Source organism: Suncus etruscus, chromosome 2 (genome assembly GCF_024139225.1).
Source record: "Suncus etruscus isolate mSunEtr1 chromosome 2, mSunEtr1.pri.cur, whole genome shotgun sequence".
In the NCBI taxonomy this organism is placed as follows: domain Eukaryota; kingdom Metazoa; phylum Chordata; class Mammalia; order Eulipotyphla; family Soricidae; genus Suncus; species Suncus etruscus.
Window position 1 is genome coordinate 49,625,109 of NC_064849.1, and position 16,118 is coordinate 49,641,226.

The following is a 16,118-nucleotide window of genomic DNA, read 5'->3' on the forward strand; positions in this document are numbered from 1 at the left end:
CACCACTCTAGCTCCCAGCCAGCACCATAAATCATCCCAGTGAAGATACTGTTTACAGTTCTAGAATATCGAAGAGTGGACAAAATTACATTTTCTTGAGTGTTAGGATATCATTTTCCAACAAAGTGAATAGCTTAAGCTGAAACAGCATGGTATGTGCAATCTACTTGGAGCAGTAGAGCTGGAGGGTAAAGTGGGAGTGCTGTGCAGTAATGCTGGCTGGAGGCTAAAGTGGTTTTTTGTTTGTTTGTTTTGTTTTTGTTTGTTTGTTTGTTTGGTTTTTGGGCCACACCCAGTGGTGCTCAGGGGTTACTCCTGGCTGTCTACTCAGAAATAGCTCCTGGCAGGCATGGGGGACCATATGGGACACCAGGATTCGGGATTCGAACCAACCACCTTTGATCCTGGATCGCAGCTGTGCTATCTCTCCGGGCCCTAAAGTGGTCTTTTAAGTGCTGTGTGCTCAAGAGATCTAAGAATTGCAGTGTCTATAGACTTTTTATTTAAATGGATGTAGCTTATAGCCCAGAGAAATAGTCCAGAGGGTAAGGTGCTTCCCTTACATGTGGCTGTTGCTGATTCGATCCCAGACACCACATATGGTCCCTGAGGCCTGCCAGGAGTGACCCTTGAGAGCAGAGCCAGGAGTAATCCCTGCAATCCAAAACATAATAAGCAAACAAATAATAAATAGATTATAGGGTCCAGAGAGATAGCATGGAGGTAAGGCGTTTGCCTTTCATGCAGAAGGCCATTGGTTCGAATCCCGGTGTACCATATGGTCCCCTGAGCCTGCCAGGAGCAATTTCTGAGCATGGAGCCAGGAGTAACCCCTGAGTGCTGCCGGGTGTGACCCCTCAAAAAAATAAATAAATAAATAAATAGATTATATATAAAGAAAAGTGCAGAGGTTAAGGAACTTGCCTTGTATGTGATGACCCTGGTTTAATCCTTGGCACCATATAAGGAGTAGTCCCTGAACATAGAACTAGGAGTAAGCCTTGTGGCCCAAATACCAACAACAACAAAAAAAAAAGAAAGAAAGAAAGAAAAAGAAAAAGAAAAAAAAAACTAGAGAAGGGGCCGGAGTGGTGGCGCAAGTGGTAAGTGCTAGCCCAGGACAGACCATGGTTCGATCCCCCAGCGTCTCATATGGTCCCTCAAGCCAGGAGCGATTTCTGAGCGCATAGGCAGGAGTAACTCCTGAACGTCACCGGGTGTGGCCCAAAAAAACAAAAAAAAAAAAAAAGAAAGCTAGAGACAAGGTGTAATGGAGAGATAACATTAGTCAAGGAGGAAAAGAGGCTACTACTGAATGAGAAAATACTTAGTAGAAAATAAAAAGAACTATATTAACAGAATGAAGAATGAGAACAGTTCAGAACTTTAGAATCACACACAGGTTTCTGACTATAGCAACAGATTAACAAAGAAGGTTTTATGCTGTAAGAGAAACTATTTGTGATTTCACATATTTCCATTTTCACCAAACCAGCAATAATCCAAACTTAGTGTTTATAGTACTGCCAATAAAGAGAGACAGAAGGAAGGATTGTCCATATACTGGGAATAAGGAGGACAATCTTCCATTTCTCTCTTAATAAAATGACACCAGGATGGGGATGTGACTTAGCAGAACACTTGCCTTGCCTATATGAGGCCATGGAGTAAACCCCTGGCACCACAGAGAGTATCAGTAATCTAAACCTGATCCACATAGAACTATCATTCATTCATACATGCATATACACACATGCATATATGAAACAAGACATTGCAACAGACTTTAGTTTCTTTGTTTCTGGGGTTTGAGGACTACAACTGGCTAAGGGCAGCACTAAGTACTTTACCCAGATCTCTGGCCTACAACATTTCTTAATATATGCAACATGAAACTAATAGGTATTTAATTCTAATGCTAATAGCTGATTAACTATTGCGGCTTATAAGCACAGTAACATAAGTGCTCCTAAGAATGACACTAAACACGTATAAACTTAAGAGAAAAATATCTCTGCAACCTAATAATAAACTGGACCTAAAAACAAATGTTGGACCCAAAGAGTTAAATGTGTCCAGATTACATATTACCACGACCTAAGAAAAGGAAGGAAGAAGGAAGGAAGGAAGGAAGGAAGGAAGGAAGGAAGGAAGGAAGGAAGGAAGGAAGGAAGGAAGAAAGGGCACACCACTTATCAAAGCATTTCAAGGTAATTCCTTACTACTACAAATATAGGGGCAGAATGCCAACGATGCTTTTCTAGACAAGAAGACTCATCACTCCAAGGAGCTCATTTGAGAGTTACCAACCTTCTCACAGGCGTGGGAACCAAGTGTCACTGACACAGTTCACAAAAAAAAAAAAAAAAAAAAACAAGACTAAAAGGTGAAGGAAACGGGCAACAACTAATACCCTGCAAAAAAAAAAGTCCAGTTGAACAAAGATACACACACACACACACACACACACACACACACACACACACTTTCCTACAAACCTAACCTCAGCCTTCTAACACACAAACACCTCTTCCTGCACCCCTAACACACACACACACACACACACACACACACACACGCCGGCTCCGGCTCTCACACTCAACAACTGCCACCCAGACCCCCCCCAAAGCCCAAGCCGGCACAATCCTTCCCCCTCTCCCGCGACCCCCGCTCCCCGTCACCCCGATCGCGCGGACGCACCCTCCGCAGCTCTTCCAGGACGGGCCCCAGGTACGAAAGAGGGGCCGTCCCGGGCCCTTCCATGGCGCCCAGGCCGCCCCAGGCCGCCGCAGCCCCGGCAGCAGCCGCGGCCTCCCCGGGAAACGACAAGCCGCCGCGGCCACGCAGCGTTCCGCCCGGAACCCCAGGCCCGCAGCCGCGATCGGAGCGAACCACTCGCCAAGCCGACCGCAGGGGTGGGCGCAGAGCGCGGCTCCATGGCGCCTGCAAGTCCGCGCGGCCGGCCGGGCACGCTTCGCTCCGGACTCGCTCTTGCTTCCCGTCCCGACGCAGCGCACCTGCACCCCGCCGGCGCCGGGAGCCGGGGCGCGCCCACCCGCGCCTCCCGCCCCACCCCCGGGCTTGGTTTCGGCCTGGACCCGGCGGGGACGTGACGCGCAGTCCGTCGACGTGTCCGGGGCGCGGATTGTTAAAGGGCCCGGCGCTCGCCTTGGCGTCGCCGGGGAAACGATCCGGGATCGAGACGAGCGGGCTTCGGCCTCCGGCTCAGCTCTGCGCACCGGCCTGGGCTCTGGGCTTGAGCGAAAACCCTGCAGCACCGCCCTGCCATCACCCTCTGACAGCTCAGAGGCCGCGCTGGCAGCCTGGTACCCGCCCAAGGCCAGCACGAACCTGCGATCGGCATCCCAACAAAAATTTGGGAATCCCTTGTCGTCTTTCCATCGAGAGTCCTCGCTCCCATGCGTCCAAGCAGCGCGTCTGAACTTAGGACTTGGACCTAAGGCCTAACTAGGTGTCTGGGGTCAGCTGCGGGCTGGGCAAGCTTTAACATGCCCTGTGCAAGAGCGTCGTTGATTGGGGTCTGCTGGCTAGCGGAGGGCCTTCCTCGGACCCGGGGGACCTGCCTGGCCACTCATTCAGTTAGATTTGACTTACTTAAGTGTCCGAGAGCCACCACCTGGACCTTGCTGGCCTGGGCGCATGCGTTCTCCTCTGCCAGCCAGAGCCAGAAGGGGTGTCTCGTCCTCCAAAGTCAGGACCCTATATTTAGGAGCGCTGGGGAGGAGAGCCCAGCCCGGCTGAGCTGGCCCTAAGCAGCGGGTTTCAGCTGACACAGGTGTTAAAAAAAAAAGGGGGGGGGGGGAAGCCCGGTCTAGGTCTTTCCTACTTGGAAATGGACTGGACTCCTCTGCCAAGCTGATTATCTATGAATCAATTCTGAAATCTATAGCAACTGCTCCACGTGGACAAGTTCTAGGAGCAATGCCAAAAAGAAAGAAAGAAAAATAACCCGAGTTCACAGCAGGTGATCTTCACAGGCAAAATGTGGCCTAGTTTTTCAGGACTAAAGTACTGTCACCATTTGCCACATCTGCCTAAGAAGTTTCACTAACTTTCAGAGAGGAGCATAAATTGCTTAATATTTCTCCCTTTGTAGGTACTTTACAAGGGGCTGGAGTGAAAGCACTGGTAGGCGTTTGTTTGCCTTCCATGCGGAAAATTTGATTCTGGTTCAATCCCCAGTACCCCAGATTGTCCCCAGAACTTCCCAGGAGTGATTCCTAAATGCAGAACCAGGAATAACCCCTGAGCACCAACAGATACAGCAGGATTTGCCCCCCCCCCCAAACAAAACCTTAGGTATTATACAGCCTTCATACATGTTAGCCTTCATTCACATTAAATTAAATTGAATATTTACTAAAATCATAATAAAATATCTCTAGAATTTAAGAGACTTACCTTCCTTTGTTCTACTCAATAAATATTCTTCATTAAGCCTGAATATTTTCATGGAATTGCAGAGACTTTGCTTTTAGGACTTGTTTATAAATATTAAAATTATAAATAATATATCCTATTTTTACATCATTTACTTTCCAATTCAATAATTCCCATTCCAAATATTAAAACAGAAGAAATAAAACAAATAAAATACTTTTTTAAATCTGTTTCCCCTAACCAAAAACAGTAAAACAAAGCCAGAGCCATTTCACATGTAATTCCTGTACACGAGTCATAATAACTTACCTCTTCCTCTTTCAATTCCATTTTTTTAAAAGTTCATGTTCCACTCCCCTAACATGAAAATTAAAGTCTACCAAGCACCTCATATCCTGGAAAAGATTTCAGATTCTAATATATCCGGCCCTCTTCAGTTTCTACACTCTGAACCTGTTTTGACACTCATGTGGGTAAAGGGGTAGGATAGGTGGTGCTGTGACTACCGACCCAAGAGATAATTTCATGGACATCACTCCTTGTATATATATATATATATATATATATATATATATATATATATATATATATATATATATATATTTGGTTTTTGGGTCAGCAACAGCGCTCAGGGGTTCCTCCTGGTTCTATGCTCAGAAATCGCTCCTGGCAGGCTTGGGGGACCATATGGGATGCCGGGATTCAAACCACCGTCCTCCTGCATGAAAGGCAAACACCTTACCGCTGTGCTATCTCTCCAGTCTCTATATAATAGATATTTTAATGTATCTATTTGCAGTACCTTAAAAAACTAAAAGAAATCCTGGATTTGGTAACTGATAAAAATTAAAAGGAATGTTTTATTCCGTCTATTCAAATAGAATACATGACTTAACATGAAAATATTTTCAAAGCTTGTTCACCACCCGAAGAACCAGAGAACAAATGCTATCAACTATTGGTAACATACTTGAAAGCAACCAAGAACACTGCAAAGATGTTAAAGGAGCCCACAATTTATAAATTGATTTCCCTTTGGAAGGGCCCTTTGCAAAACTATAAGTACTAGTTGCTCACACAAATTAAATAGACATTGTCACTGGCAATAGAATGAAGTCCATCAGAAGGAAACCAAACATGTTTAGACATTGTCATTCTCGGTACTAGTGATGTAATTGTTCTCAGAATATAATCAAGAGCTACCTGTTATACAAGAGCTGGGTAAGATTACTTATTCTACATATAATAGTATCACATATAAATGAAGACTTTAGTTAAAAAGATATAAATATTGGAACGTAAAGACCGTCCTGAACATTCAAATAAAGAAAAAAAGTCTTCTGGGCCAGGGAAATAGTTCCAAGTGTTAGAGCTTGCCTTGCATGTTCAAGACCTCAAGTGTGGTCCTTGGCTTTATATGGCTCCCTAGAGTTCCACCCCCCGGACATTGCCAGGTAATACCTGGTAATTCCCCTTCTTGGAAAAGAAATGGGTGGCTATTAATCTAAGACAAAAACAATACAAACATGGTCTTGATTACTATTCCTATACTATTTCTGAAATAATTCAAAGAAAGCATATATAGGGCATCCTATAAGGTTTCCCCAAGCATAGATTGGTGAAGTTTCTGAGTGGAGAGCCAGGAGTAAGCCCTGAACAATGCCAGATGTGGACTCTTCTCTCCCACCACCGAAATAAGAACTCTAGATCTGGTAGGAGCTCTTAATACATAAGTGGGATAAGGGAGCCTGTCTGAAGCACATACACACAGAAAACCCCCCAATCCCATGTGCCAAATTAGCATTTTTTTTGAGGAAAGAGGGGTGTCAGATCACAACTAGAGGTACTCAGGGCTTATTCCTGGCTCTGCGCTCAGGAATCATTCCTAATGGAGGCTTGGGGAGCATAAACAGTGCCTGGAATCAAACACAGTTGGTCACTTGTGAGGTCAGTGCCCTATCTGCTTTATATCTCTCCAGCACCACTTTGTCACCTTTACATATGTAGAAATTCAGACTACTGCTTCCTTCTCTTCAGTCAACAGACTTTCCCTGAACTTGTGCCTGAGCATTAAGAATCTAACTTAATGGCATAAAGCTTTTTAGCTCATTATATAAGACTTATAAATACAATTAGCATTGTGGTTTTGCTTCCTGATGACTCCCCAAATCACCATAACCTCTCAAACTACCACATAAGCTAAAAATAAAAAGGGGGAAAAAAATGATGGCATCCAGATTCTTAGAATGTCTATTCCTAGTATAGACTAGCTTAATCATGTATATTACACCGAATAAGCCTAGTCCCCCAGCCCACTATGGTGTGGCTCTCCTCCAGACAGGCCCAATTCAGTCACTTTGCACTTACACTTTGAAACACTGTTCATCTCTGTACTTATCTTGCCTCAAATTCTTTCTTGCTTGAGGCACTAATTGATTTTAAAAATAAATTAATTAAAAGACCTCAGTGAGAGGCTGGAGAGATAGCATGGAGGTAGGGTGTTTGCTTTGAATGCAGAAGGATGGTGGTTCGAGTCCCATATGGTCCCCCGAGCCTGCCAGGAGCGATTTCTGAGCGTACGCGGCAGGGGTCTCAAACTCGCAGCCCGCAGGCCCAATGGGCCCTCCGTACAACATTTTGTGGCCCTGCCCTAAAGGAATCTTTTTTTGTTTTGTTTTGTTTTAGTTGTTTGGGTCACAATCCCCAATGTTCAAGGCTTACTACTGACTTTGCACTCAAGGATCACCCCGACTTTGCCTCCTGCGGCCCCCAGGTAAATTGAGTTTGAGACCCCTGCCTGAGCACTGCCGGGTGTGACCAATAAAATGAAAAGATCTCAGTGAAAGTTACATCAGCACTCTCCAGCTGACAATAGCTCTCCTTCTCATGCTTCTCAGCCTTTAAGTTGATAATCCTTGGAATAAAATGTCACCATTTTTCCCCTGAGCTAATGCAACCATTTATTGACTAGGTTCCTGTCTTGGTCTTATAACACTCAGGGATCATTTCCATCTGTGCTCCAGAGAGTATATATGGCACCGAGTTTTGTTTTTGTTTTTGTTTTGTTTTGTTTTGTTTTTGGGTCACACCCGGCAGTGCTCAAGGGTTACTTCTGGCTCCATGCTCAGAAATCGCTCCTGGCAGGCTCGGGGGACTATATAGGGTGCTGGGATTCGAACCACCATCCTTCTGCGTGCAAGGCAAATGCCTTTTCTCCATGCTATCTCTCCGGCCCCTGACACCGACTTTTAAACTGTACAAATGCCTTACCAGCTCTACTCTCTATTCTTCAAATTTAACTTTTTATAACATTCAAAAATCTTTGCGGGACCAGAGCGATAGTATAGCGGTAGGTCGTTTGCAGCTGACCTGGGATGGACCAGGATTCGATCCCTGGCATCCCAAATGGTCCCCCGAGCCTGCCAGGAGCAATTTCTGAGCCCTGAAGTAACTCCTGAGGACCGCCGGGTATGGCCAAAAAAAAAAAAAAAGGTACTACTTCTTCTATTCTGCTATTGTTGACTTATTCCTTGTATATATTATTATTGTATATTATTTTAGTCTCACCCTATGTTCCATCAACTCTTTCTCTTGGCTCCATACTTGTAAAAAATCTCTCATAAGCTACAATGCTCGTTCTTTCTTTAATTTCGACTCTTCCTTTAAGAACAACAGAAATATGATCTCAGTCTGAGAAACCTTCTGTTTCCTCTTTAATGCTTCCAATTAGTTTACTGGAAGACCAATTTATCTCTCAACAGCATTCAGTGATTTTCCCAACACTTTATGATAATAGTTGCTTTTCTGAGCTGTGTTCTCAAAGTAGACTGAGGTCTTTGAAGGCACCGCTTTTAAAAATTATCTTGCATAAATTAAAAGAAAATGAGGCCTTTCTTAATTATTGCAAGAGATGTCAAAAGGAACTGACATTTGTAATAGACTGCCTATGTGCCAAGTATTGCAAACAAAGTCCTTTACAAACATCTCATATAATTTATAGATAGGATTTATAATTTTAAAAAGGAAACATACTTTAAAATTTAATTATGTTTTGGTTAAGTTTTCAGATATTAGTGACTTTTGTAAAGTTCTTGCAGTTTTCCATGTGAGATAATGGCTGTAATTCAGATACAAATCATCTGCTCACAACTCACTTTTAATTCTTATTATTTCAAAATGAGTGCAGTTAGTATAGTTTTTCCTGCTTTAAAAAAAAGGAGGGGAGGCAGAGCGATAGCACAGCAGTAAGGTGTTTATCTTGCACGTGGCCAACACAGGAGGGACCCCGGTTTGAATCCCAGCATCCCATATGGTCCCAGTGCCTGCTGGGAGCGACTTCTGAGCATAGAGCCAGGAGCACTGCCGGGTGTGACCCAAAAACCAAAACAAATTTTAAAAATTCCTTATAGAACTGGAGCAATAATACAGCAAGCAGAGAGAGTGCTTGCCTTGCACTCAGCCTGATCATTCCATATGGTCTCCCAAGCATTACTTTGAGAAATTCCTGGGTGCAAATCCAGTAGTAACCCTGAGCATTGATGGGTGTGGCCCCAAAATCAAAACTTACTTAGATAATTTTGTTAGATAATTCCTTAATAGGCCTAGGGTTGTAGCTCAGCAGTAGAGCATGTGCCTTATATGTGTGAGGCCCTAGTTTTGATTGCTGGCATCTTAAAAAAAATGAGGGAAAATATTTTGAATTACATTCTTTCATTTATGTAAGGAGATAACTTTCAAGTAAAATACTACAGAAAGAAAAACATTATATAGTGATTACATAGGGAGTAGTCACTGAGCTATTCCTATATTTAGTCAAATTATTATATAAGTATTAATTAAAGATTTACTTACCATTTCTATAAGCATTCCAATTGGTGAAAAGGCAGAACTCACAATACCATAAACATCAAATTGAAATAAATATTTCAGAATCTGATACTCAGAAGTATCTTCTGTTGGTTTATAAATAAAAATATGTTAATATTTGCTGTTATGTAACTTTCAAATCTAACCCTTAAAACTGTAGTGACGGGGCCGGGCGGTGGCGCTGGAGGTAAGGTGCCTGCCTTGCCTGCGCTAGCCTAGGACGGACCGCGGTTCGATCCCCCGGCGTCCCATATGGTCCCCCAAGCCAGGAGCGACTTCTGAGTGCATAGCCAGGAGTAACCCCTGAGCGTCAAATGGGTGTGGCCCAAAAACCAAAAAATAAAAAATAAAATAAAATAAATAAAAAAAACTGTAGTGACTTATTTCTTACCTTTATGAGAAGACAAGGAGTTACCAGTCGAAAACAACTCACTGTTTAATAGGGCATTTTCCACTAATATGTCTGTTTCCAACTCAGAGATATCCTCATAATCTAATATTTTTGATTTTTCATCATAATTTTTGAAATGCATGTCTTCATTAATTTTCTTAGGCAATTCTCTTTTAGAAACTTGGTCTGCAAATAAAGTATTATTTCTTTTTGTAGTACCTGGTTATTTATTTTACTTTTTCTCCTCTGGCTCTTTTGTGTATTTTTTTTCTCTACAGGCCAAAGAGCTACATAGTACATAGTGGTTAGGGCATTTACATTGCATGCAACCAACCTGGGTTCAATTCCTGCACCACGTATGATCCCCTAAGCACTCCTAGAAGTGATCCATTCCTGAGCACAGAGTTAGACCTGAGCACCACTGGTTGTGGCCCAAATCACCTCCCCAAAATGCAGTAATTCTTGGGAAGGCCAGGTTACAAACCTACAGTAAAGTATAATTTAGTAATAAGACTATTTTAATTATCTTTTTTATTTAATTTGGAGGGCCACACCCAGTTGTGCTCAGCAGATACTCCTGTCTTTGCATTGCACTAAGAAATCATTCCTGGTGGGCTCTGGGAACCATATGGAATGCTGGGGATTGAACCCTAACTGGCTATGTTAAAAGCAAGCACCTTACCTGCTATTAGCCCCCGTTAAGACTATTTTGAATTGCTGAAGCTTCCACTAGCTTAGATTTCTTTTTTGGTTTTTTTTGTTTGTTTTTATTTTTTGGGGGGGCTTGGGTCACACCTAGCATCATTCAGGGGTTATTCCTGGCTCTATGCTCAGAAATCGCTCCTGGCAGGCTCAGGGGACCATATGGGATGCCAGGATTCAAACCACCATTCTTCTGCATGCAAGGCAAACGCCCTACCTCCATGCTATCTCTCCGGCCCCATTAGCTTAGATTTCTTTTCTTTTCCATTTTTATTTTTTTATAATTATCTTTATTTAAACACCGTGATTACAAATATGATTATAGTTGTATGATTACAGTCATGTAAAGAACACTCCCTTCACCAGTGCAACATTCCCACCACCAATTTCCCAGATCTCCCTCCTCCCCACCCCACCCCCACACCTGTACTCGAGACAGGCTTTCTACTTCCCTCATTCATTCACATTGTTATGATAGTTTTCAGTGTAGTCATCTCTCCAACTGCACTCATCACTAGCTTAGATTTCTAAGAAAATCATTCTTATACATAGGATGCAAATACAGAAAGTGTAGTGGAACAAAAAAGTGAGTGTATGTTAAAAATAAAGTATTATTCACAAGAATAGAAAGTTAATTGAAATTATGCAAAATAGATGAACAAAACACAACAGTTTTAAGACTTGATTTTGAAAATAAATATAAATACAAAAAGAATTTAAAGACTTAGCCTTAAAAATTGATAAAAAGTAGAACCGGAGTGATAGCTCTGAAGGTAGGGCATATGCCTTGTACATGGCCTACCCAGATTGGCTCCCCAGCATCCCATATGTTCCCTGAGCTGGCCATGAATAATTTCTGAGTGCAGAGCCAGGAGTAGCCTCTAAACATGTGTGGTCCAAACACAAATGAATAATTAATAAAATAAGGTCTAGAATAAAAGTACAATGAATAGGGCATTTGCCTTGCAGGCAACCTACTAGGATAGGATCACTGACATCCCATATGGTCCCCTGAGACCGCCACAAGTGATTCCTGGGTACAGAGCCAGGAATAACCCCTGAGAACTGCTGGGTGTGGCCCAAAAAAACCTAAATAAATAAATTTTCATAGAGCCAGAGAGGTAACACAGATGATAAGGCCCTTTCCTTGAATGTGGCTAATCTCAGTTTAATCCCTATATGTTCCATCAAGCATGGCCAGGGATCACTTCTGAGCACAGAGCGAGGAAAAACTCCTGAGCCATCACTGGTTGTGGTTCCAAAGCAAAATTGATTAACTAATTAAATATCTTTTGGGAATATTTTTACATCTCAAATTACTCTTTCTGCTTTAATGATTTATTTTAATTGCAGAATAAATCAGATACTGGTAAAAAAAAATAAAGTAGTTAATAAAGTTATAGGTGATTTGTGGGGTTTGATTTTTTTATTGTTTTGGAACCACACAGGGCACTGCCTGTCTCCTTCAATCTCAACACAACCCAGGTCGTGCTAGTGATCTAGCAATGAAGTAGAGTGATTGCTAACTTGCACAACATGTGCTTTAGCTTAATTGAGCTTTCTCACTGGCCTGCTAGTTTTCATTTGAGGGTATTTTTTTGTTTTGGTTTTTGGGTTTTTTGTGTGTGTGTGTGGTTTTTGGGTCACACCCGGCAGTGCTCAGGGGTTATTCCTGGCTCCAGGCTCAGAAATTGCTCCTGGCAAGCACAGGGGACCATATGGGGCGCAGGGATTTGAACCGATGACCTCCTGCATGAAAGGCAAACGCCTTACCTCCATGCTATCTCTCTGGCCCCTCATTTGAGTATTTTAAGACATATAGATTACTGGGAATTTTAATGTATTTTAACTTGAAAAATGAATAATGTTTTTAAATTTTTAAAATAGATGTTTGTTTATTGTTGGTTTTGTTTTGGGGTGGGATGCACACCTGGTGGCGCTTAGGGGTTAATAGTCCTGCTCAGAGGACTATATGGGATGATGAGGATTGAACCCGGTTCATTCCAGATCGGCTGAGTGCAAGGCAAACGCCCTACTGCTATACTATTGCTCTGGCCTCATAAAATATAGATGTTTTATGACCATGTGACTGCTCTATCTGCTTTTCAACATCATACCATTTATATATTATCTGTGAGATATTTTTTGTTTGTTTATTTGTTAATCTTCCAGTCATGCTCAGAGGTTACTCCTCGTTGTGCATTCAAGAATCAGTCCTGAAGTTGTTTGGGAAATTATATGGGATGCTGGAGGCCGAGCCCAAGTTTGCTACATGCAAGACAAATGCCTTACCCACTGACTTTACTATCTCCCTAGTCCCCTCTTTGAGATTATTTTCAACTGAAAAAAATTTTTGTTTATCATTTTCAGCTACATTACCTTCATCCTGTATGAGTTCAGGAAAAGGCAATTCAATTTCATTTGGATTGTTCTGGAAGTTCCAAGGATTGTCAAAATTATTAAAAATCTTCTGAAAATATGCCATGGCATCAGAATCATCTGCTTTGTTTAAGTCTATTTCATTAACTGTTTGATCATCAGTTTCTATGGTTTTTATTATTTTTTCTTCTTGTTCTTTATCAAGGTCTAATTCATTTGGAAGATGTTCATGTTTATCTCCTTCACCACCTTCTTTATTTTTTCCAGCATCTGATATACTCTTATCTTCATTAGCATATGCAAAAGCTAGCATACCAAAACCAAAATCAAGCCAACTTGGCTTGAAAATTGAGCTACCATTAGCGAGTGAGTCTTTTTTCTCTGTCTCTGTTTTGATTTCTGTACATGGAACTGTAGCTTCTTCATCAGATGGTACAGAATTAGGAACATCTTCTAGAGGTGGATTTCTTTCTTGAGAGGGTAGTTCAAATTCTGTATCCTCACTTCCAAAACCTAAATAAGTTTTAAATCCACCATCAAACCAATGAGTAGTTTGAGGTTCTAAAATCTTCTCAGACTCCAGTTCAGACTGTTTCTTTGTCATTAAATCAAATTCTGGTTCTGGTTCTTGGATATGTTCCATTTGAGAATCACCAATATTTAATTCCCCTGCATCACTCTCACTACCTACAGCCATTTTTCTACTTTGAAATGAAATTTCTTGTGGAAGTTTAGTAACTGCTTCAAAAGTCAGTCCTTTAGTTTGTTCCCTTTTGAATTCAAACCATTGTTTTCCTTCAGGCACAGATGAGAATTGTGTCTTATGATCCTTTTCTGGAACAGAATTCTGTTCCACATTTTCAATTTCTACTCCTTCCCAGTCTTTTGATGTACTGGTTCTTCTGATATCTTCAGGAGCTTCTGATGGTGGAAACTGATCTTCAAACAAAGTACTTTTAGAAGTTTGATCATATCCAGATTCTATCTGAAAATCACTTTCATATATACTCATGCTTTGGTCTTCATCTTCTTTATATGGAAATATGTTTTCACCACTATCAGTATTTTGTTCGTTTTCTTCATTACCAAATATATAGCTTTTTTCAAGAAGACAAAAAAAGTCAGATTCCTAAAAGAAAAAAAAATTGTGATTACATGTATATATTAAAATGCTTTGTTTCCCCTTTAGCCATTTTAAATGTATGATTGATTTCCCAAGACCACAAAATTAATTAAACAGTAGAACAAAAACTAAAATAAAATATCATTTCAAATATTTGTATTACTACTAACTTCTTAGAGTTAACAATATATCTATATAAATGAAAATTCTTTTCACTAATCTTTTTATCATAAAATAGTTGAAGAATTTTAAAGTAAAGTCAATTATTCTAAGTATATTTTTCAGCTAGACTCTAATGAGAAAAGACATGTACAAAATCTTATATATACAATGCTTTGTTCCTTCAAAGAGTGCAGTTAGTTTAATATTTACATCTAAATAATGATTTAAAAGAGAGAAATTTCATAGCACATGTAGGGATCACTCCTAGTAGTATCTGATGGACCATATGCGGTTGCAGGAATAGGACCCGGCTGACCAGGTGCAAGGCAAGTGTCTTATCCACAGTACTATCTCTCTGCCTATTGATCCCACAATTTTTGCTAGGAAAGAGCATTTTATTATTTGGGGTATAGGGGTACATCAAATATTATTTATATATACTATAAATATTATATATACACCAAAATTAATTCTCCCTTCTGCTGTGCATAATTAGAGGCAAAAATATAGCCTCAATTAAATTTCTCTTTACTTGGAAGATTCAGCATCAAAAAACAATTTCTTTTCTCCTTGTCTTTGAATGCCATAGCAGTTTGTAACAGAAAGGATTGCTTTGTTTCAGGAACTTCACCTAGATACTTTGAATACCTGCTAACTAATCTACACTCCTAAAAGGTTTGGCCAGAATAGTATTGGGCTATTGAATTTTACTATGTATAGATTCTGTACCCCTTTCATATAAGTTTATCTCTTTCAAAACCAGACCTTAGGAAGTTAGTCTTAGCCCCTAGTGTTAGAAACCTGTTCTCTTAAGTAAAGGAAATTTGATATAGGAAATCTTATTTCTTGCTAATATCTTAATTTATATCTGTATAACACCGAGAACCTGGCCCAAGAGGAACTACTTTGAGATGTTGAAATTCACCTTCCTTTTATCCTCTGGGCTTCTAACTGAACTGTGTTCTATTCTAAGGGTACCAACAACTAGAGCCGTGTATGTTGTTTTAAAGATCAAACAATGTACACTGATAAGTTTCTGTTTACTTTGCATAGAAAATAATGTGAGCATTCTTTTTTTTCCTTGTGACTGGCAATGTAACCCTTATAAAAATACCTTCAATCTGGATAATAAACTTTGAAAGCTGTCTCACACACACTTGTGTGTGCTCTCATTTCTTCATATTTTGCCACCCATGCATTCACTCTCCTCAAAAGGACTCAAAGAAGCCCTCTAATGCATTTGCAAGAGCTAGTCCGTGACAAACAAGAAATTTTAATTATTAATTTTTCATATGAAAATTCAGGGAGTCAAGTTCACACTTTTATTTATATATAACATTCAACAAAATCCCCACCAAATCTCCAGTGCTCTTTCACTACTAAAAGACCAATCATCCAGTCCCTTGTCTTTCTTCTCCAATAATCACTTGATTTTCACCACATCAGAGTTACTTTCATTATTTGCTGGCAATCACTTGCTTTAGTTACTGAAATTCTAAAAATGGATGAAACCTACTGGTAATTGTCTTTCATTTCCTCACTTGTTCCATTTAACATAATCACCTCAAGATCCATTTTAAGGAACTGGAGAGATAGCCATGTACTAAGAAGCAAGGCAGTGGACCCTGGTTTGATCTTGAGTCCGCCTGAACAGATTTGTAATCCTGGAGCAACGATTAAGTTCTAAGCATGAGTAAGTATGGCATATAAATAATCAATTATTTTGTGCAAAATGCACAATTTTATCTTTTTAAGTTAATAGAGTAGTATTTCATTGAATATCACAGCTGTGTTAGATACCTCCAATGCATTTAAATATTTCTTTGTCCAGTTGTCTGTAATGGGTTTTTTGGTTTTTGTTTGTTTTTTGTTGTTGTTGTTTTTAGTTTTTGGGTCACACCCGGCAGCGCTCAGGGGTTACTTCTGGCTCTATGCTCAGAAATCGCTTCTGGCAGTCTCAGAGGACCATATGGGATGCCGGGATGCGAATCACCAACATTCTGCATGCAAGGCAAATTCCTTACCTCCATGCTATCTCTCCGGCCCCTGTTAATGGGTACTTTCATGGATTTCACATTCTTAGACATATTTGGA

At 40.7% G+C, this 16,118-nt stretch overlaps 1 protein-coding gene across 1 annotated transcript in view; it reads right to left on the bottom strand.

The window, feature by feature from the left end:
* MIA2 (MIA SH3 domain ER export factor 2) overlaps positions 1-16,118 on the bottom strand; it is an 82,254-nt gene that overhangs the window by 59,279 nt on the left and 6,857 nt on the right. Inside the window, 3 exon segments of the mRNA XM_049766957.1 lie at positions 9,253-9,353; positions 9,659-9,844; positions 12,740-13,868. Of these exon segments, the coding sequence (XP_049622914.1) occupies positions 9,253-9,353; positions 9,659-9,844; positions 12,740-13,868 (1,416 nt within the window).